Source organism: Rhamphochromis longiceps, linkage group LG4 (assembly GCF_057381845.1).
Source record: "Rhamphochromis longiceps isolate RC_006_pf linkage group LG4, R_longiceps_female_GT1.1, whole genome shotgun sequence".
NCBI lineage: Eukaryota > Metazoa > Chordata > Actinopteri > Cichliformes > Cichlidae > Rhamphochromis > Rhamphochromis longiceps.
In genome coordinates this window covers 24,665,958-24,688,334 of record NC_140560.1, presented here as the reverse complement: position 1 = coordinate 24,688,334, position 22,377 = coordinate 24,665,958, and the positions used below count along the sequence as shown (strand labels likewise).

General features: G+C 39.3%; 3 protein-coding genes across 3 annotated transcripts in view; 1 reads left to right on the top strand and 2 right to left on the bottom strand.

The window, feature by feature from the left end:
• LOC146671678 (ubiquitin carboxyl-terminal hydrolase 22-like) overlaps positions 1–11,116 on the bottom strand; it is a 28,011-nt gene extending 16,895 nt beyond the window's left edge. The window contains exon 1 of the mRNA XM_085404028.1: positions 10,646–11,116. Within this exon, the coding sequence (XP_085260154.1) occupies positions 10,646–10,765 (120 nt within the window). The 5' untranslated portion in view covers positions 10,766–11,116. The remainder of the gene's footprint in view (positions 1–10,645) is intronic.
• Positions 11,117–18,041: 6,925 nt separating this feature from the next.
• med9 (mediator complex subunit 9) lies at positions 18,042–18,860 on the top strand. Its single transcript, XM_085405207.1, has 2 exons — positions 18,042–18,179; positions 18,387–18,860. The coding sequence occupies exons 1-2, from the start codon at positions 18,100–18,102 to the stop codon at positions 18,604–18,606; spliced, it is 300 nt and encodes a 99-aa protein (XP_085261333.1). The 5' UTR covers positions 18,042–18,099; the 3' UTR covers positions 18,607–18,860.
• On the bottom strand, positions 18,659–20,479 carry LOC146671676 (dexamethasone-induced Ras-related protein 1-like). Its single transcript, XM_085405206.1, has 2 exons — positions 20,125–20,479; positions 18,659–20,008 (listed from the first exon to the last, which is right to left on the bottom strand). Exons 1-2 carry the CDS (start codon positions 20,393–20,395, stop codon positions 19,485–19,487), a joined length of 795 nt encoding a protein of 264 aa, XP_085261332.1. The 5' UTR covers positions 20,396–20,479; the 3' UTR covers positions 18,659–19,484.
• Positions 20,480–22,377: the final 1,898 nt, after the last annotated feature.

Sequence of the window (22,377 nt, the reverse complement as noted above, 5' to 3'; positions counted from 1 at the left end):
CTCCTGCAAATGGTGATTTGAAGCTCATCTGCACCAATGTTCGAAACAACTGGAGAAAACAAAAAAATTCGCAATCACCAATATGGTGAAAACACCTCAAGCTGAATTAGCCACAAGCCCACAAATTCAGCAAGTCACTTTCAAAAGCCAAACGCCCCTAGAGACAGTCTGCTCCATTTACATTATATATTTCCTTTAGGCATTATTATTAGATGCAGCATACATTTTCAGTACAATAAACTTTCCTTTTTGCTTATTGTTAGCTTATAGTTAATGGTAGATCAGGTGCCTCTGAACCAGTAGTTATGCTGCTACAGTCTCAGATAAAGCATCTTCTCTAGCACATCCAAAGGTTTTTCAGTGGGGCTGAGGTCTGTATTCTAATGGCTAACCCATGTGTCAAAATGACTCATGCTATGTGGACCCCTCTTTCACAGGCTGAGCCCGATGAATCTTAGCATTGTCATCACAAAATAAGCTTAGGGAAGAAAAAAATTTAAATGATGGAAAAACCTGGTTATTCAATATATTCAGGTAATCAGCTGACCTATTTTCTTGTTGAACCTAGTCCTCCATTCTAATGAAAGGCTCTTTCTTACTTTAAAGTATACCTGGGAATGGGGAAAAAATAATCCTGATGATACAATGATGGTTTATTCACTGTAGCATTATCAAATGTGTAACGTGTCTTTTTCTTTTTTTTTTTTATTGTTTAAATGGCAAATGAATTACCTGAGTCACTTTCTTCTCCTTCTCCAACACTGATTAGTTACCTTCTATTCACCTTAATCTGGCTTAATGAATACCACCATGACTAGTTATAAAGTAGTGATGGATTGGTCAATTTAAAGAAAAAAAAAATCAGTTTGGACTACATACACAATTTATATAAAAAATATTGATATTGGGTGGCAGTGTAATGATTCTCCCACCTATAGCACATATCCAGATTTAATACTTGATACCCTCTATTTCTATCATTTCTCTTGTCAGCTACTTGCAACAGAATTTTAACAACAGAAGTTAACACAACTATTTCATATGTTAACAATAACAGAAATGCCGCTGTTAACTGTACTTGAGGCATTATGTTTTTTTAGAAGGAAAAAAAACATTTGGACTGAGACCTGAATCCCCGCAGAGATGATTTATCAGTGGGAGTGGGCAGAAATGGTCACAAATTGTGTAGGAGCCAGTGGTTGCAGGATAAAAATACCATTCCTGTGCAAAATTCTACTGTCAGAAGAGAAAAGAATTCAAAATTCACTTATCTGATTTGCAACAAAATATGCTAGTCAGGATGTGATCAATGCGGACAGTACCATGCAATGACACAGAGGTAGCCAGCAGAACTCCCAGTGCGGTCTATGTTTTGGATAAGCATTAGTAGGCATGGGCTAGATTGTGATGACATTGCAGTGGAGGGGATATTCACGGTTGCAGGCACTAAGCTCTGTTTTTATTCAAATTGGTCTGTGAGGCAGCCAGCTTTGAATGGGCAGAAGGGGCAGCACCAAAGAAAAGCTCTATGAGCTTGGTGAGTGAATAAGGAAATGAACTAATTACGTCACTTAAAACTAACATCTACAACAAACTCTAAATCTTTAAGGTCGCATGTAAAACATATAAAAGGTAAAATGGGAGACAGTAGTAGTAGAACAGATAGAGTGAAGAAGCAGTTCCGTTTTTAGAGTATAAATTAAGCCCTAAATACACCAGTAAGAAAAGCTACTCACTGTACTTAATATTAATAACATGTTTTTAACTGCCTGTCCAAACTCATCCCACCAGCAGTGATGTTAATCCCCATTTCTCCACTGCACCATAGCACCAAAAACAAGAAACCCTGCTAATGCCACGCCTTACCCTACTCCTCACCCTCCCCTACCTCAATACATCTGTATTGGGCAGAAAATCTATCCCTGTTCTCTGCCTCTTACAATAGTTCACAGGCTGTCTACTCCTCAGTGTCAGCAGTCCTGCATCTCTGTCTGCACCTGGAGCTTTTAATGTTCTATTAGATCAGCTATTGATCAGCCGCTGGCTCAGATGACTGGAACAAGTGTCGGGCAGGTAGCAAGCTCATGTTCGTGCTGCGCTAGGCTGCATCTCCCACCTGGGATGCACGCTCTTTGAGGGCGGTTAGGCTGTGCTCTGAGTGAAGGGAAATGATGCGCAAAGTTGCTGATTCATAGAAGAGCAGATTTAGAAAACCACCGATTTAAACGACTATACCTCCAATCTATTATTAGCATGGGCAAAAGAGGGCATAATGCTTTGTGGAGTCCACCGATGCTGTGTGGGGCTACTAGCAAAAAATGACTATGATGGAATAAATATGAATCCTCCAGTGCTCTAGATCTAACTTCACAAAAGTGCCATCAGTACGTCACACTTACTCCAAGCATTAAGGGTAATGCATTCAGTTATTCAAACGTAGCCAGTAATGTGATGAGCTGTAACTGAGGAGGAGAGAGAATGATGACAACAATTATGATGTGGACAAAGGTCTGGCTCAACGGAGAACCTTCTTGCTGCTGTAAAGAGAGGAGCAAGGAGGGGAGGGGCAACAAAGTCAATACAGACTAGAGAGCAAAGCTATATGAGAACAGTGACTCACCATGCTGCCTAGCACTCATAAGCCCATGCATGCTTTTCAACACACACACATACATTAACCGTAACTGACATTAAAAGTGCATACTATAAATACGCCTGAAAACACACACAGCAAACACAGACATTGTTAGACATTTGCTGTGGTACTTGGACACAAGTGTGCACATATACCGAGTCTTCTTTGACTCCATATTTAACAGGAGCAAGTCAACAAGAGACTATGGAAGGAAACTGATGGTGATGCTCCAGAACCGCACTGCTTCTGACTGACCTCATGGGGCTGTTGCCTGACACTGTCTTGGCAGAATGATGCTGTAACCCCCCACCCCCACTATTTTCACATAACAATGCCTGGCCCACAACATGCACTTTCAGTAAGCTGCCCTAGAGATACACAACATGAATCTGTACGGTTTCACATCAGCTCATTGCATGGCCTGTTGAAAGTGATATGAATGCTGTGTAGTCTTGGCTTGAGAATGTATTCCCACCTCATACATATGAATTTTAACTTGTAGGAGACATAAGGGATTGTTAGAGTGTGTAGTTTAGCCTCATACTGTCACATATAGTGGTATAACGACACAAAGCTAAACCCTAAGCCCTTAGTGTACAGAGTCTACTTTTCCCAGGAAAACGAAAAAACACACACACACACACACACACACACACACACACACACACACACACACACACACACACACACACATCTGAATAAACAGTGTATGAAGGAGAACTCCATACTGGGGATTTGTGCAGATTTTGTAGGCCTGCTGAACACGTGATAATCTACATAATGAATATGTGAAAGTAATTAAGATCACTGAATAAGGGAGTGACAGTCTGCATTCTCTATTCTTTTATTTAAGACATTAAGTGATGTGGGAGAAAACAGGAAGCAGAATGCAGCAGTGAAAGATGAAATATGGTATTTAATTAGTAATACTGTATTTAGAGATCGTCTTCTGGAATATGCATATACTTGGAAACCAGCCATACTCCCTTGAAAGGTCATTGTGAATCAATGCAAAAAGCTCCATCACACAAGAGCACAAAGCCAACTTTAATTCAATTCACCTCTTAAAAACAATAATAATTTATGAACAAGTTTGTTAAGCTGCAGAGATGTTTAACTGTCCAAGCTAACAAATTGCTATATGGTTATTGCAGCTATCAGATGCCCAAAGCCTGCTCTACCAAAATAAGACAACTATTTATTTAATCAGAAATTGAAGAGCAGCTTGTTTTGAATGGCACCCTTGGACTAATCATCAAATTGCGTGTTTTTCCCTTCAGCACCAATATGCCATAACCATCACTTGCGAGAAAATCTATAAGCACCACTGAACAGAGCCACAATGGAGCTATTGCAATATAGCTTCCTTAAAAGTGATATTACAGAACAGACCCAAGTAATTGTCATCCAAGTGTCTGATGCTATTGTCTTTCTCACAAGGAGAGAGAATGTTTTGTAGACATAATGTCAATCCCAAGAAAAGCTGTCACTTCAGTGAAAGGTTTTAACTATAGGGAATGACCAAGTGTCTACAAAAAAGAGATTGATTGCCTCTTGGTTCTGGTCAGCCGCTGGAGAGTGACTGACAGCTCATTAGCCAGATGGTGGTACTAAGGGAGGGCTGGACAGCAGCCTCATTGGCTGGCTCATGCCACGAACAGCATGCTTTGTGGCAATGATGCCTTTCCAAAGCCTGCTGGACAGTCAAATGAGAAGTGTAGTTGAAGGGAGGACAATGAAAAGAAACAGTCTGTGGGAGAGGAAGAGGGAATCAGTCAAAGGGGAATGAGACCAATGAAATTGCAAACTCATGCTCTTTTTCCACTTACACAGACTCCCATATCTGAATATTCGGGTGTAAGGATCAATGAGGCCATTGCAAAAGATAACACCACAACACAAAAGCTTTTGTTTTGTAAACACCTATTTTTTTTTTTTAATGTTCCTCTCCATTGTTTATCTAAGAGCAAACTTTCATGCAAAATCCTACCCATATGCTTAACCAACACTTTACATATGTGGCTATTATTTGTAAATTTTGTACCTACTTACTTAAAATTGCTTCCAAGTGGAAGATTGTTAACATTTGTCCTTTGGTATGTCTTACCAGAAATGAAAAAACCCAGAATAGTATAAAATGCACCTAGGGGTACAGTACAAAGAAGTTCACAGAGTATGTTACAGTTCCCTCAGGACACAGAGTATTTATGAGGCAAGACTTTCTATGACTAAAAAACTGGGAGGCAAACAGCATGTGAAAGGGGCACCACAAGGTGACACACCAGGTCCATGATTACTCTGGGAGGGGTTTACAGACCATTTGTTTAGTCTGACTCACTGAGCCATAGCCATGGTGCTTGACAGACCGAAACCCACATAAGAAGAAACCAAGGAGTGACAGAGAGCATACAGACATGGAAAAAACAGGCCTGGACAGGGGCCCAGGAACCAAAATCTGACATCACCAAAGCCACAGAGTGTTGCCTGCAAGCCAATCAGATGAGAGGAAAAAAAAATAAATAAATAACTAACAGAAAAATAGACCATTTGATTATGCATTTCCCAGGATCCACAAAATCAAATTAATTCAGATAAAGATATAATTCGAAAAATAATAATTCAACCCATGTTTTATTTAATTCCAATAAATACTCAGCATAAGCCTTGAGTAACCCAACCATTTCTTTGTTCCATTTCCAAGTAGCCAGATTTTCTTCTAATTTTTAAAGTAGTTTTGAAAAACAGTTCTTCCCAAGGTTTTTCAGTCCTTATATCTGACCAGACCAAGAAATGTGATATATTTTTTTTGTGCGTTTGATTGTTAAACCACTTCATAATGACCTATGTATCAATCAAGTATAAAAAGGCACCCGACTCAAGGGATAAATCAGTGCTCTAACTACACATAACAATACAACCCTTTAAATTGTGTAAAATAGCATTTTTACACCAACAAGATGATTCCCAAAAGAAAACTTGGAAGATTTGGCATATATTGTCATGGTGTGCAATGTGTCCTTAAAAATTTAAGACGTGACAACTGAAGCTTGAAAAAAACGAAGTGACAGACTTAAAAACTATCCAGGGAAGATGGATAGTATTAAAAGCCATGCCCTTAACAAACGGGGGGGATCCCACAAAGACCTCACACCGGACCTGAGAGATGTATGTGGCCCTTATTTTGATCCATCTACTGTTCACTGAAGCCTCATCAGAAATGGTCTCAGTGGAAGAGTGACTGTCAGAAGCCATTCTTAAGGAAGGGAAACTGGAAGAAAAAGCTGGGGTATGCCAAACTACAAAAGAAATCGATTTTTGGTTCAGGCTGTGTGGAAAAACAGCGATGACACAAAATATTGTCCTTCAACCTATTGAGAATTGTACAAATTCTATTTTTGCTTTATATACACTATATTTCCAGGCATGTATGTAGATGTTTAAAAAAAAATAGCTGGACCTAAAGAAATGAGTAGCTGCTGAAGATTTCTGTACAGTACTGCACACCAATAAAGTTAAATAAAATATGAATAATCAAAAGAGTATTTGAAACAAACTTAATAGGCTAGACTTTAGAAGAACCATGGCTTAGCAAGGTTTACAAATAAAATAAAGTCAAGGTAAAGCAGGCAGCAGCGGCGTGGGCGCAGAAGAGGAAAAAAGCGTGATAAGAAGAGACTGTAGGAATAGATCCTGGCGCTAGAAACGTATGCTGATGAGTCAAGGAGCAGGCCTGTGATGCGATGGAGGCAGATCTGACAAAAAGATCTCCTCATAGCACAGAAATCAGGCGCTCTCTGGGATGGGCCGTGCCTCGGTGATTTTGTGCATGTGTGCATGCCAACTGAAAGAAGAGGAGGGAGAGACGGGCGTCGTAATTGTGTCAAGCCTTGAAAATATATCCGTTTTCTGAAATTTCCAGCAGCATCTAGCAAATGATTTATTTCTCATCTTCTCTCATCAAAAGCAGAAAAGCACAAAGGGGGGTTTGCACTTATGGGAAAGGTAGAGGAAGGCTGGGGGGCAGGGGGTGTGGTTTCTCAGATCATATATGATTTATCAAAACTAGAAAATACAAGTTCACTACTGTCAGCTCTCTAATCATTACTCTTTAATCTAAGTAACAGCACAATCTTCAAAGTAGTTATGGTTGCAAAAATTCTGCCAACCCCACCCCACTCTGCTTTCATCCTACCCCGTTTCCACTCAACCTAGGGTAATATCTCTTGTTTAACTGTATTGCACAGACCCTCACTGTGGAGTAGTCCAGTAAATGAAATAAGAGTTCATCGTCCTGGATTAAGCAATGTCAAGATAAATAAGTATGAATAGAGGCATTACCACTCACAACCATGGCCATTCACAAACTATAAATTTTGAATACAACTGAAATAGATTAGCCTCAATCAAATGACACAAAAGCTGCTCTGACACCCTTCTGTCAAAGTCCACTTAAATGGAAATCTGGCAATTAAGAGAGATAAAATGTCAGGAAACAGCACAGAAAAGGTCCCACACGACATACCCATTTTAATCACACACAGAATTTAAAGCACACTAGCTTAGCATATCAAAAACAGAAGGGATTTGAAAGACAGAAGGGAAAGCAAACCAAAACAATGGTCTTTCCTTTCCAATCCTTTCGCTACCCAGTATGGCTAAAGAAGATCTTTCCACTAACCAGCATCTAGGTTCTTGTTCAAGGCTAAATACAATGAACCACAGACTTATTCATCTGGAATAAATCCACCCCGAAGACAAACAACACTGCATACTTGTTTATTCTTGCCATTTCATTTCACGGGGCATCTTCAAAACGCCCCTTTATTTGTATTTAATTGTTTTCTCAATGGACCGTTTGTGTCCCAATTACGAAATGATTTAGAGGCCATTTGTGATTGTGCAGAGAAGACGGTTGCTACATTTTTAGAACAAAATGACACCAGGCTTCAGGCGTGACAGAGTCTACAAAAAATAACAACATTAAACGTGGAGTTTATGGTTAATATTTCAACTGTGTGTCAGTAGCAGATTGCAGAACATTACACAGCAGATAAGAGTACTTGTCATTCCAGCTGAATGGGGAATTTGCTCTAGAACCATAATGCAAAAAATAAATAATCCTAAGGTCCTCAAAATGAAACACACAGAATCCCAGGCCACACTGGGTCACCACATCTCTCCTGCAGTGTCCTATTCCTGATGTTCAATCTACCGGGTTTTACCAGTGAAGGGTTGTACATTCAGAACAGGCGACAGCGTAAATGCATCACCTGGGAATTGATATTGGCTTAAGGTAGGAAGAGTGACAGCTTACAGGAAGGCTGCTGAGGACAGTCCCTTCTAAAAGAAGATGGGAAAAATGCAATACAAGATTACAAGATTATAAGGCACTTCTAAAACCAAAACCACACTCTCATCTTTCTAGAAGGTGCCTCTTAATTTACAGGGCTTCCCACCAGTGTAAGATGAATATGCAAAAGGAACTGCACAGATAAGCTTTTATCTAGTCAATGAATATGACATTCACAACATCCATCAGTGTCAGTGTCATCTAATCAAACCATTTTGATGCAATAAGTATTCAACATAAAGTCATACTGGTATCTAATGATCTTAAGAACAAACACAAAGTGGTCTCAACTTTACTTTTGTACCAATGAACCAGCACAGTAGTGCTCTGCATGTTACATTCGTTAGAAGCTAAACAGGCTCAGTGACAAGTTGTAAGGCACAAATATATCAACTAAGTAAAATGCAGAAACTTTAACTTCTCTTTTCTACCTGCTTTCAGCCGTATGTAAACATACTATTTCAATATAATAAATAGTCATATGCTCGATGAAGGAAATATAACAAGGTATAGCAAGCAAGAAACATGGAAAAAGCCTGCATGACTCTAAGGCTACAGGCGTATTGTGATAATTTGACATGATAGAGAATCTAGGGTGATACATTATAATGAAAAACTGAACTGATAAAGCACATGGAAATGTGGAGCACAGAGCATGAATTAAAATGCAATCCAGTCTGGAACTGAAAATGTTAAACTGTACAGAAACCTGCTTGTCACTACTTTCAATGCAAAACCGTCATCTATCCTTGAGCACTTAACATCTAGCAGGATTGGGCCTGGATGACTGTTATTTATGCAGCATACTACCAAGCACAGATGGCGCAGGATTGATGGAAAAAAATAGGAAAAGAAACATCACTATACCTCTGATAAACTGCTGTTGTGTTTGTCTCAACATTGCAGACACATGGAAAGATTTATTAGACGTACTTTTTATGTGAAAAGCGGAGCTTGCTGCTGATTCAGAGACTCTGGAAGATATTATCTTGCAAAAAAGATGGTTGTGTGGAGCTGACAGGAATGTTGCTGAGACAGAGAGCGCTGCAAAACAGATACGGAAAGATTCCTCCCAAATGTATAGGACAAACCAGATTAGCCACCACTAAACACAACAACAGGAGTTTAGCCATAACTCTGTACATCACTGAGAAGTGAGCAACACCTATGACAAGTCATACTTTTACGACGGACTTGAGCTGCTGTTGAGCGCTTTCTTGTCTGTAGTGTGCCAAAGAAACCAAACAGGTTTTTAAAATAAATTGTAGCAGTGCCCCCCAGTATACCGTCATGTATACATTTTCAGATGCTCTCTCACAGTTTTGCTTTATAATTCTGTCGTCTTGGGTGGGTGAAAAAAGAATTAAGACAGACAGGGTGAGCGCTGTGCTCAAGTTAAAGCATGTCATTTCAACACTGTATAAGCAAAAAAGGGTTACTGGCCATTTAGCACTATTTGCTCTAACATACCCGCAATGTAACTGAGCCATGCTTTTGGCTGTTCTACTCATGGTCCACCCTCCCCAACAGGCAATATTTCTGGCTGTAACAGTGCATCACAAACGATAAAAGGATGGGGCCGATGCCTCCTGCTACACTGGTTTACATCCAATATTATGTCCACTAAATGAAGGAGGCACTGAAGCGGGTGGGTGAGCGGGAGGAAAGCAAGCAAGCCAGCTCTTATTCATCTGAACTACCTGCATTATGTCAGTGAAGATGAGGAGAGGGGGGAAAGCATCAACTCACCAGCTCTGCCCATCCTGCATCACTGTGAAGTACCTATTTTATCACAACGGCATAAATATGCATTACAACATGCAGGTGAAGCATAGATGGCTTATAAGCAAGCAACAATCAAACTGTTGCTAATGCAAGGTGAAAACAAAGCCAAGCTAGACAATGTGAAAACAGTGGCTCAAAAAAACAAGAGGAAAGAAAAAGAAGAAAGAAAAGGAGTGAAAGGGTGGGAATATAACAGAAACTGCAGCACGGTCCAGTGATGACATCAGTGTAGAGAGATACTCGTAGCTGTGTAGGCCAAGCAGGTGTGGGATGAGCCCAAAAAGAAACTGGGAATAAAGCAATCAGCGGAAGCCCCTGAAAGCGACATGGCCAGGGTAGAGAAGAGAGCAAAATAATAATAAAAAAGAAACACGCACACAAAAAAACAATGACCTAGTAAGCCCAACAGAAACCCGCTAATAACGTAAGGACTCTGTGTGTTCGTGCGAAGACACAATAGGTCCCAATTGGTGTGGTTACTGTTAACCCGTGACCACAACTCCAAAAAAAGGAAAGAAAAAAATCCAAGTTTAGACATCCAGCAAAACGCTCAGCTAATAGCAGATTTTCTCGAATTAACAGTGTTTCACTTATTAAAGACAATTTCAGTGTTTTAGTTAATTCTGCTAAGGATCCTACAGTATCCGCAGTTCACCAGGCAGAGTCCTGCTAGCTAAGTTACCGGTGGCTAACCATAGTACTGGCAACATTTGCTGCTGCAAGAGTACTTTCATTAAGATTTTGTGATTGTGCTTCGTGTGGGACACCATTTGCACTCCAGTTCTTTGTCTGTCTGTGCCACATTAAAAATTATTTCACTTCTGTTTGTGAGGCTAGCGTTGCAGTTCCTGTGTTTTTTGTTTTTTTGTTTTTACCTTGCGTCTCCTGGTCTCAGCAGTACCACTCCAAACAAAGCATTGGTATATGACTCGAAGATTTTGTTTCCAATTATCCACCTTATAACCGTTCACATGGGAGCACCCGGCCGGACTCATGACAGACAAAACATTCAGTATGGGTTTTTAGGTGACAATGAAAAGTCTCCTGGATTATTCACTTAGCTAGGCTAGCTAGCACGAATTGTCTGTCCAGAAATGGTTTCCGTTTGGAAATGGGACAATCGATGTAGTATCCAAAATGCTCCTCGGGCATCTGACAAACACGGTCTTTGATTAACTAGGTCTAAATCTTTTCATGTAGTCATCAAACAGAATTATCACTTCACTAAAATTCTGTTCCCCTTGCTGTTTTGACAGTTGGCTTTTCGTTTAGCTCCACTTCCACTCTCACGATTAGTTAGCTTTCTTTCTCTAGTTAGCCTGCTAACACTCAACTACAGCTTCACAATGCCCGCCCAGCCTGCGCTATGATTTGCCACAAAAAATTACGTCACTACGTTCGTGTTGGAACTCGAATGGTGTTCTTGTTTTACAACCTAGAGTGTCCCGTAACCATTGACTTCGTCGATGACACAGGCTTGAGACAAACGCCTCCTGTCCCGGATAACGTGGAGTATATAACTGAACCAAATTTTACAAGAACGTTATTCTGAATGGTTCACGCTACATCCATGAGTGGAAGGGTTTGTTGCTTCTGAAATAAGCAATATTAAAAAAGAAAAACCTATTTGTTGCTGTCCTGTATCATGTCCGCCTCGGTTAGAGGATGTTCTATTGAGGCGATGCCTCTTTCTTACATAGTCACTCTTTATTCATGTAAAAGTTTCAGTTTATGATTGCAGTGCAGTTGAGTGTGTGATATAATAGCAATAGTGTAAAGTGGATTTTTGTTTATTTGAACATGTGCAAAAATCTCCAGCACATATTTGAAGGTGCAGTCCTATTAAACGTGTAACCCCTTTAAATTAAACAATTGAAGCCTACCACCTAGTGGATAAATTGTGCATGGGCATAAAGGATGCAAGGAAATTTGAAAATGTTTATGCCGAAATGACTGACATGAAAGTAAGACAGTTAGGGAATAATTACCCCTGGCTGAGGGCTCAAAAATGCAATGCTAATCTTTAAATATAACTATATGGTACACTGTATGTCAGCATTTAAAGCCTTGACAAACTCCATATGGAAGACCTAAGATTTTTTATAAGCTTTGTATGGAAGCCAACCAACAGGATCCAGTGGTCTTGTTGACAGCATCCTGGTCACCCACGATCACCAAAGGCAACAGAGGACCTTCAAAAGCGTTGGTAATACCTAATAGTCGCAGCATTAAGGAGGTGGCTTAGTGGATAGTGACTTATAATGTTCTCATACTCGTGCTGTGTTTAGGAAAGGTGGTGGAGAAAGTTGTAAATGAGTGTATCTGCACCTGAGATGACGGCAACCAAGATCAAGCAGCTGGTCTCAGTACAGCCCTACTCTATCACACTAATTACTACCTTTATACATTATGAACCCAAGGCTGTGTTCCGAAAGCCTGTGTATGATTTGCATGATTTATTTTTATGATTTATTTTTTAATATTTATGAGAGGGTTGAAAAAGAACAGAAAATGTTTTTGTTTGTTTGTTTTGATTCATAAAGTGCTACTTTCTTACATTTTTCACTTGGGGGCAGTGTTAGCTAATTTTGCGCAACAAAGCCCACAATTCTGGATTTTATATACTGATTTCTAACTATGAATTCATTCCCACATTTAATATCTCTTCTTTTTAATACAGCCCATTTTGGAGAAGTCTGTGCAAGCCTCAAGCTTGTCATTGCTCTGCATCCCCTGTTGCTTATAACATCTCTTTTTTCCCCAGTATCATTAAATTAAAACAGACTTTGAAGTCTGATCATAAGCACACAGAAAAGGAAAAGGTGTTGTATCAGCATTATTACCCACCAGATGTTTTGCTTGACACCAAACAAAGGCTGTATTACACTATTTGGGATTTCCTGAGGAATATTTTTAATTCCAGTTATACAGTAAAATGCACTGCTATTCCAGTAGTGGTCATTCCACAGGAGTGGAATTGTTTTTCATGAATAAAATGGTACTGTATGGTTCCAAAAAATCTACACTGAAAGGTTTATGATGCTTTTGTGAGCTTTACGTTGTGGGCATGTCATGATGGTGGACTCTCTGCATGTAGAAACAAATTAAATATGAACTCTTCTTGAAATTGCACCTACTTCCCTGAAGACATTTTCCGAAACATTAATGTTTTCTGAATGCATGTTATTAATCATTTATTAGTTAAAAGAAATACATAATATTAAGGTGAGCACCATTGGGCCTGAGACTGTCCTTTTCAATCACGAATAGTAGCTTTTCAGTATGCAGCAGTGAACCTGACACAGCATGCCTGTTTTAAGTTTCAGTAACCTGCTGTCTTGAAGACATAACAGTTCAGATGATGCTGTTTATCCTCAACCAAACGGAGAAAAATATGTTACTGTCCAATATTGAGACAGGCCTCGGGCACATTGTACTATTCATATTTACGACATTCATCAATCTTACCAGTTTCTTACCAGTTACCTATCTGTCATTTGGACTTTTTATTTTTTTTTCTTTCAAATGCAGACATGCACAAATTCCCTTCTTATCTTGAAAACAGTCAAAACCTTTTTCCTGCAGTGCCCAATTTATTTCATTTAACAGGCAGAAAATATACTGTTTGTTCAAACCTTGCCTGAGTCCTCAGCAGCAATGACTCCATCTGTAATTCAATTATGGAAATCAAAGAGGCCTGTTAAAAAAAACCCAAAGCTTCGTGGAACCGAGCTTCAGATTTCTTGGAAATAAGAGACGATGAGCATGAACGTACTCTGGTTATAATCAGGATGTTGAACAATAAAATGTCAAATGAAGTGCAGGAATCAATTAATAGCTGCACCATCTTATTATGTTCTCCTGTTTTGGATAGACCAACAACTAAGAACAGACAGAGTGCAAATGTGCATTTCATGTTACATGCCACAGAGGCTGACTAGTACAACTGAATCCTGACCCCTGATCTATCTCATGCACATATCCTCAAGTATCCATGGCAGTGAAGTAGTGTTTATTAAATTAAATGCAAATTTGGATTGGATTATGACCAGCAGCTGACCGGCTAGCTCTTTGGTGCACATAAAGACACTTTGTGAAAGCATCTTTCCTAGAAACTTTTATGAAACCAGGATTCACATGATGGGAACAAATCTCTTGTCAAATAAAACTTTCACTTTGCCCTAAATCTAAATAACAAGAAAGGTTCATTTTATTGGGAAACGATTTGTTTTAATGATGCACAGCTTCAGTGACTGTGTCTTTCATATAGAGATGCATGCTAAGATTAGACCACAGATTAGCAGACAGGACATCTGCATCCTGTCAGAGATGCTGGGAGGTGACACATCTGTTGGAAACTGTCAGCTGCCCATTCACGTCATTACAGAGGCTGAGTGGGGAAAGGCAAGCCACTCTGGGACTCCTATATATGGGTTCAACTGGAAGTGTCCTAAAGTCACCCAGGCTTAAAAGATATCTATAATTCCCTTGTTAGCTATAAGTTACAAGTTTAGTCTGGGCTCCACACGAGATATGTTCCAGGGCAAAGTTTTACTGCTGGAGTTCTTACATAGAAATCTATATTGAGAGCTAGAAAATAAATAAATCACATTTTGTTATGAAGTATGATGAAATGATTACTTCTCAAGAAATTTTAAGTAAGAAATAAAATAGGAGCTTTGTGTAAAAAAAAAAAAAGCAAACAACCAAACAGAAAACAAAACAGAAGAACTACTTAGAAGAGTTTTTTCTGTTGAATAGCTAACCATAAATATGTAAATGCATACTCCATTTTAATAAACATTACTGGGAAGGATATACACTGTAAATAGTGTATATCCTTCCCAGTAATGTTTATTAAAGGAAGGCTGAGGTTGATATTTACAATTGTCCTCTGTGAAATTCACAGAGGACAGTTGTAAATATCAACCTCAGCCTACCTCACATCTGAAAATTGACTTCTCCCTTCTTCTACCTATTGCTGTTGAGATGAACTAGATGTGAGAACTGTGATCTTTGAGAACTATGAAGGATCATGCAAGTGTGAATAGATCTATGAGCTGAAAGTGATGTTTAGAGCTTACAGAACACATGTGACTGCATCTACAAATCACTATTCCTTCACGACTACCTGTGATGTTTAATAAAACCTCACTACCTCTGCAGGCATTCAGTCACTTTACTTGAAAGTAGAGCCACTGACATTTTCACTAAATATTATATAAGCATAAGCAGCACGCCCCAGCACTGTTGACTAGTATGTGCTGTTGGCAGCAAGTAAGTCCTGGATTTGAATCCACTGGCTGGCTGGAGCCTTTCTGTGTGCAGTTTGCACATTTTCCCTGCGTCAGCATGGGTTTTCTGGCCTGATCCCACAGTCCAAGGGGTTACATTAATGGTGATTTTAAATTTGCCACATTGGTTATCGTTCTGTTTGCCCTGCAGTAGAGTGTGACCTATTCAGGGAGTACTCCACAGTTTACCTTTTGGCAGCTTGGATAGGCTCCAGTCTTAAACTGGATAAATAGAAGAAAACGGACTAGAGTAGATGGATTACAGAAGCCATTAAAAAAATAATTAACATGGATTTTCCTTAAATCTATCAACATTTTTCTACTTTCAGTTGCATCACAAGGTGTTGACAACAGGTATTTGATTTTGCAGTTTTATGCTAGAACATGCTTCGTTAACACAGCAAGTGTAAGTAGATGTGTTAATTATCATGCTCTGCAGTCACTGTATATATGGAACAACTAATTTAAAGAACCGTAATGAAAGCAGGCCACTTACAATAAAACAAAATATAAGTCATAATTAAAATGTTACATTTCTAAATGCTTTTCATATACTTTTAACTTCATGTTATCACTGTCACTGCTTTCGCCGAATGAATAGTCACTTGAGTATCAAGAACAGGACTAAAGATGTCACTAATGTTCACGAAGCCTAAAAACCAGACCACACCACAAATAAAAAATGTTCAGTCAAATAAAAGTCAATGAACTAAATTCTTGTGTTCATATAATAATGGGATATTTATTCTCTCTACTGTGCGTGTTAGCCATTGGGATATTTTCATACCTTTCTAATAATGCTGGGTCACAAAATGACCCACTTTTTAAAATGTATTAATATAAGGTGTCAGAGCTTTCCCTGACCCAAATGGTAAAACACTTAGGGAACATAATGCCCAACAAACTCAATCTAGGTCACCTGTACTAACTCATGTAAGTTTGAGCAGTATGTAACACTCTGTCATACTGGAAATTAGTGTGAGGACTGAGCTTCTGGTAGGATCTTCAATGATGCCACACACTGAGGTATGAGAGAAAATGTTTCCTGCTGACCTATATTTTTTCATGGCTATTTGTTTTCATCAAAGCTTAATTTCAGCAGCTGCTCCCTTCCTCTTCCCATACCTGGCACACTCATTACCCACACGTAGCAAACACTATAAGGAAGCATTCTCATTAGTCACTGCAGCAATGAGACCACCTCTGTGACACAGCCAATGAATATTTAAGATCATCTTTACTGAGATTTAACTTCACATTTAATGAGGCCAACATAGAGACCTGCTGGTGACTGATCTCCCAGCAATATGGGTCAATGTAAGGGAAGACAAGACAGATTAGTTTTATATTTGCACAGTTATGACAATACTGTGATTTGTTCCTGAGAATTCATTTTAAAAAGGTATTGATTCCATCCTGTTTTCTAGGTTTATCGTATGCCACTATTCTGCATTAATCTCTATAAGTTGAATATAATATATAAATATAGTTGGATACATTGTAGTCCATTAGATTATATTTGTGCATGTTAAAGTTTATATGGGTTGCCATGCTTCACTCAACATGCATGACATGTGTTACACTTGTAGGGATAGTAGATTGCATTTACTGCCGAAATAGATGTTTCAGGTTGCTAGGTATTGGGATGTGAAGCAAATTTTCCCACTCATTGCAGGTCAGCTTTGTTTGCTTGGTGTATTAATGGATTATCTGGGCTTATTTAAGGGCCAATGTGTGCTGCCGTGGGTTTCATTCAAAATAAAAAACACCTGGGGAAAGTTATTAGCATAAACAGTAGGAAAAAAATAGGTTTCATTGGTTTCTCTTAAAATACAGTTAGCTTTAGGCTAACCACCACTTTAACACCTTAGACTCAAGATGAGAAGACAGCAACTTTGTTTCCTTGATGCTGTGTAATGAATTCAATGATGACACTTTAAAGTAAATGATGTTGACATCATTTCTCCCTCAGCTTTTTTCAGCCTATATTGCTTAAGGTCATAATTCCCTTTTGCATTTTCATAGTTCATTGGGTGCTCAAAAGAGAACCCAAGGCAGCAAAAGGAATTACATAATTTTAATTGTGCCTTTTTATTTTTTTATTTATTTCAAACATTTTAGCAATGAATGAAAAACTAATCTCCTCTATTTTGCCTTTCAGTGTGATTCACTTTACCTGTATAGTCTGCATGTCCATTCATTCATTCATTGCTCTTTTTCTTGTTTTTTGTTTTGTTTTGTTAGACTTATTTATTTTTTACTTTATTTTCATGAGTTTTTACACTCAACCTGGACTTGTATAGCAAAAACACAAAAATACATTCTGTAAATAATGTATGTGTGTCTGTTTGTTTATGAACTTTACTGCAGGTCAAGAATGTAAAACTTATTTGACATTGTGGCCCACATACAGCTCACTTTTATCTTAAGTGGGTTGAGCCTTTCTGCCAGTGAATTAAATTTTAACTGCACATTTAATCACAGCGGTATCTTAATATTAGAAAAAGGAGAGCGACTTCAACGGTTTTTCCACATGATAAAGAAATGCTGCTGTAGTAAATGAAAGAAATGTATCAGCAGAATTGTTTGGGCTTAAATTATAAGAAAAAAAATGTGTAAAATTACAGAGAAAGTTGCCCAGACTGGCCTGTAATTATCTAATTATGAATTACCACTCACTATTTATTTATTCTGGTGGGGATGGGAGGGGGGCATGCAAAAGTTTTAAAAATTCATTTAAAAGTCAAAAAAATTGTGCACTCTTTCACACATAGCATCCAGTGGGCCGGACTGCAGTCTTTGCCAGCCGGTTCTGCCCCGCGGGGCTTATGTTTTACACCCCTGCTCCAGGTAACTGAAGAAAATACGTACAGCACACAGTGCGTATCCACGCAATTACAAAGTATAGCACTATATCTCGAAAAGGTCGAATGAATAGAAATAAATATTTCTATTAGTTTTTTACAATTCGAATGTAGTGATGTCATCAGCTTTGTGGCTGACGTAAACAATCTGCGCCGGGAAGCTGAAGAGAGATGGCGACAGCTCAGGCGAAGCTCGACAAAGAGAGCGATGACTGCTCTCTGCTGCCTTTAGTTCATGATATTATTAAATGGTAAGAGTATTTATTGGTTCGTGTGTTGTCACATTGTGTGCTGTATGCACGGGACAACACTTGCTTGTCTCAGTCGCTTGGTGGAGTTGCTATGTTGTTTGCTGTGTTAGCTGAAGCTAATGCCGATAGCTACAAATGTTACGTTAAGTGTCTGCAATAACAAAGCAGACGGATGACGCACTCTTCTTTTCCCCCATTTGCTTAAAGCATGGACAAAGACAACCAGGATGTCCTCCAAGAACTTGGTAAACTAAAGGCAAAGATCCAGGAGGCTCGAGAGCAGATCTCCAACATGCCGGGGATAGACAGCAGTCCGCTGGAGCAGCAGCAGCAGCTGGCCACGTTGCGGGAACAGGTTCGCACCAAGAACCAGCTGCTGCAGAAATATAAAAGTCTGTGCATGTTTGACGTGCCAAAAGCATCGTGAGACTAAAAGACTTGGTATGCACGCAGTATGGAGGAAGTAAATGGAGGTGGCGTGATTCAGGAACACCGGATGGACATTGAAATAATAACCGTCTTTTCTTTAATTGTGTCGGACTGCAACATGTTTTGAACTTGTCTTTGTTTTGTGTTACCACAGCGCAAATTTGTTTATATGATATTTGTATTAAATTGGGATTTTTCGCTTTTTTGAGTCCCATGATATTGATACGTTGTAATAAATTGTATTTTGTATAAGCTTCGTCCTTTAAGGTTATTCGGAATACATAAAACAGACTATGAACCACGGCGAGCTTCTTAATAAGGGCTTCTTGCAGTTTTAATCTGCATGTGAATGACGTGTCAGGATGACGCAACAAGTGCATTTTAACAGATGGACAACATTTTTCTAGTTAAGGGAAACGGAGATCTGTGAAGAGTGTGAAGCTTTGTTTTTAATGCAACTTCTTGGAGATTTGCTTGAAATGAAAAAGAAGGGGAAGGCAGACTATAAAAGTAACAAGTTTTATTTTCTTATGCAAAAGTCTGGGTAGACAATAAATACACATTTAGCATTAAATTTGATCATAATGGAACAATCAAGTTTCACCATGGTTGAAAAAGTACAGTGAAGTGTAAACATGTTTCTTCTTTCCTCAAATGCTGCTCTTAGAAAGTTAAAATAGAGACAGATTTACAGCATTTTCAGAGCATCTACTGCACTACACAGAGATTTATGAGCCGAGCTAGTTCACAAGTCTCAGCCCAGGCTGCACCACTGTGTCAGTTTATGGGCTTACATATTCCTTGTCAGTAAACTGGCTATCCACCACGGCTCCTAACCCTCACAGAAAAGTCTTTCACAAACTGGCAAATGAACTGTCAGCATATGATGCAGCCTTTCTCTTTGGCTTGGCTGCCGCCTACAGCTTTCTCCTTTATGTACATCAAGTCACTGTGCACGCTTGGTCTCCGTGCAAACGGCGCCACTATTCCATATGCGTTCCCGTCCTTGCACTTCTTGTTTTTGAACGACTTCCTGTGGAGAACCTCGCAGTACTGGAGGGAAACTTTGCAGTGTCGGTCGGGGCTCATTTCGTTTGGCAGCTTGGCCATGGTGAAGAGAGTCTGAAACATTTGGTCTACGTTGGTGTTTTTCTTTGCTGAGATTTCAAAGTATGCGCAATGTTCGTCCCCGCCAACCAGCTGCTCAATCTCGTCGTCTTGCACCTCACGGTAAAAGTCCCTGTCACACTTGTTGCCGCAGATGACCAGCGGGACGTCCACGTTCTCCTTGGTTTTGTTTCGCAGGCAGGACTTGGTCTCGTATATCTGGCGCTTCAGGCGCTGCACCTCTTGGAAGGAGTCTCGGTTATCGAGACTGAAAACCAAGATGAACACATCACCTGGAAATACAAGAGAAGGTATATTTGAATATCAAATAAAATTATAATAACAATATTTGACTGTAATTAATTAAATGCATGGTCAAAGCTTCATGTGTCTGCAAAACTCAACTCACCAGTAAGGATTGAAAGCCTCCTCGTTGCTGGGAAGGGATGGTTCCCAGATGTGTCCAGAATGTCCAGCTGGTAAACGTCTCCCTTGATACTGTAGAATTTCCTGTGAAAGTCCTCGATAGTAGGCGTGTACTGGTCATCAAACCTCTCGTTGAGAAACCGAGAAATTATGGCTGTCTTCCCAACTTTTGTGGAGCCCAGAATCACCATCCGATGGCAATTCTTGGCCGGGATGTCGAACTCGTTTTCGGGCGGTGACATTTTCTTAATCATGATTGCAGCAGATGCACCCGTTGGCAAATGGTGCTCTGTCAAAGCGATCGTTCAAAAATCCTGTCAGTGATGTGAGGGCTCTAACCTCGCTCTCTGTCTGAAGCCAGAGGAGAGCAGGCTGAGAATTTATGGAGAAGGCTTGCCGCGCCTCCAGTGCGTCATGCGTCACCCTACAGCTCTCAGAGCTGGAGCAAGACCTGGAATTGGTACTGTTTTTGTGCGTCAGCCCTTTCTACCGCTCATCAAAAGAAAACACGAGTTTGTTTTCAGATATAATGCTTAACTGTTTCAAAGTCTCGCCATCAAATATTCCTAATTTCACACATTTCGTTTACTTTTTTCTTCACATTGTTTATACAAATCTAGAAAAGGCAATCAAATTATTCACACATTTATTCACAGTGTGTGCATTATAATGAGGCATGGGACTGCAATAACATTACTGCCTTTAACCCTCTCAAGGCAGGCGTTGCCGATTTGCAACAGTTAAAAACTAACAACCTGATTACCCCACATACATATTTTATGAGTTTTTTTTACTCAGAAGTACCACTGCAGGACTTGGTTGTGCATTAGCAACAAAAAGTTTAATTTGAGCCTGAGAGGGTTAAAGCATTAACCTCATATGAGTATTCAACCACACAGTCCAAGCTCGGGCAGTTCAGACGTAAGTCAAATTTCTTGCAAACAAAAGCTTTATTTGTTCTCTTTTACCACTGGCGAGTAAACAGACTGTACATCAGCAGAAAACAGATGGAACAAGGTTAGGGAAACTGAGAGGGGCGCAGTGATACACGCTTATGTCAAAGGGGTGACTAAAATGTTTGTTGTTGTTTTTTTTTTTTTTGGGGGGGGGGGGGGGGGTGATTTTAGTCAGTATATTCCTCCGCATGAACCACCTTGTGTGTCAGCCTGTTTAGAAGATGATTACGTGTTTATTTGTGTTGCTAAATATCTTTAGGTCGTGAGATCATCACAAATGCAAGTAATTCAGGCTACATAAGATTTGGAACACACGTACTCATCAGGTACCCAGCTGAAGTGGGCTGCAGCTGGATGTACCTGGTGCGCTGCAAGCCATCGATACCCATTTCTATTGATTTTTTGCTAGGTATTAATCGAAGCAGCCCAAGATAAAGCCTTCGGTTTGTGACTCAGACTCTGCTTTTCCACTTTACCAGTTTAATCCCTTATCACCTTTCACTTGTCTTCTCACCTGGGAATCATTGTAGAGAGGATTCAAGAAAGAAAGGAAGAAAGTATTGGGTGTTGTCTGGAATTGCTCGTCACTATTCACTTGGGTATTTACTGTGTAAACAATTTTCTTTGATTTGTCTAACTTACAAATGTTGCTGCTGTTGTGTGTGTGTGTGTGTTTTTTTTTTTTTTAAATACATTAACAATTTTATGTACTTTTTTCAATAGCAGCCTGAAAAGTTAAACTCAAAGAGTCAATAAATTATAAGCAAGTAGTAATATGATATGACAAAAGTTGTAAAAAAACCCCCCAACTAATTCTGCATAACATTAAAAAATAATGATATTTCTATTTATAATCTTTATTTTATTCAGAAATTCAGTTTATATATAAACTGATTTTTTTTTAACTCTTAAGTTTTCATTTCTTGTATGAGTGTAGCTTCACTAAGCTGATGCAACACAGCTGCCACCAGGGTTCACAGTGTTGATATATTCAGTCTTGTTGCCCAATACGCTAAATATGCTTGACATAATAAATTATATTTTACCCTATAGGTACAAGTCTGGATATTTACCTTCATTTCACACAAATCCTAAAACTTGCAAATACTGATGACCTTTGTTAGCATTCTGTGGGGTAGCAGGAACGAAATCAGATAGGTGTAGCTAAGCCTGGTTGTTCAGTGCTTCAGTGATGGGTTTGTGTAACCCGGCTGGAGTGAACAGTGCTAGACCCTTGACTATTGGTCAGTAATTAAGCCAGTGTGTTCTCAGTGATGTGT

What these genes read in the sequence shown, in the direction of transcription:
- med9 (XM_085405207.1), top strand. Translation starts at nt 18,100, where the DNA reads ATGGCGACAGCTCAGGCGAAGCTCGACAAAGAGAGCGATGACTGCTCT. An exon ending in GTTCATGATATTATTAAATG is followed by an intron (nt 18,180 to 18,386) that starts GTAAGAGTATTT and finishes ATTTGCTTAAAG; the next exon opens with CATGGACAAAGACAACCAGG.
- LOC146671676 (XM_085405206.1), bottom strand. Translation starts at nt 20,395, where the DNA reads ATGATTAAGAAAATGTCACCGCCCGAAAACGAGTTCGACATCCCGGCC. An exon ending in GAGGCTTTCAATCCTTACTG is followed by an intron (nt 20,009 to 20,124) that starts GTGAGTTGAGTT and finishes TTGTATTTCCAG; the next exon opens with GTGATGTGTTCATCTTGGTT.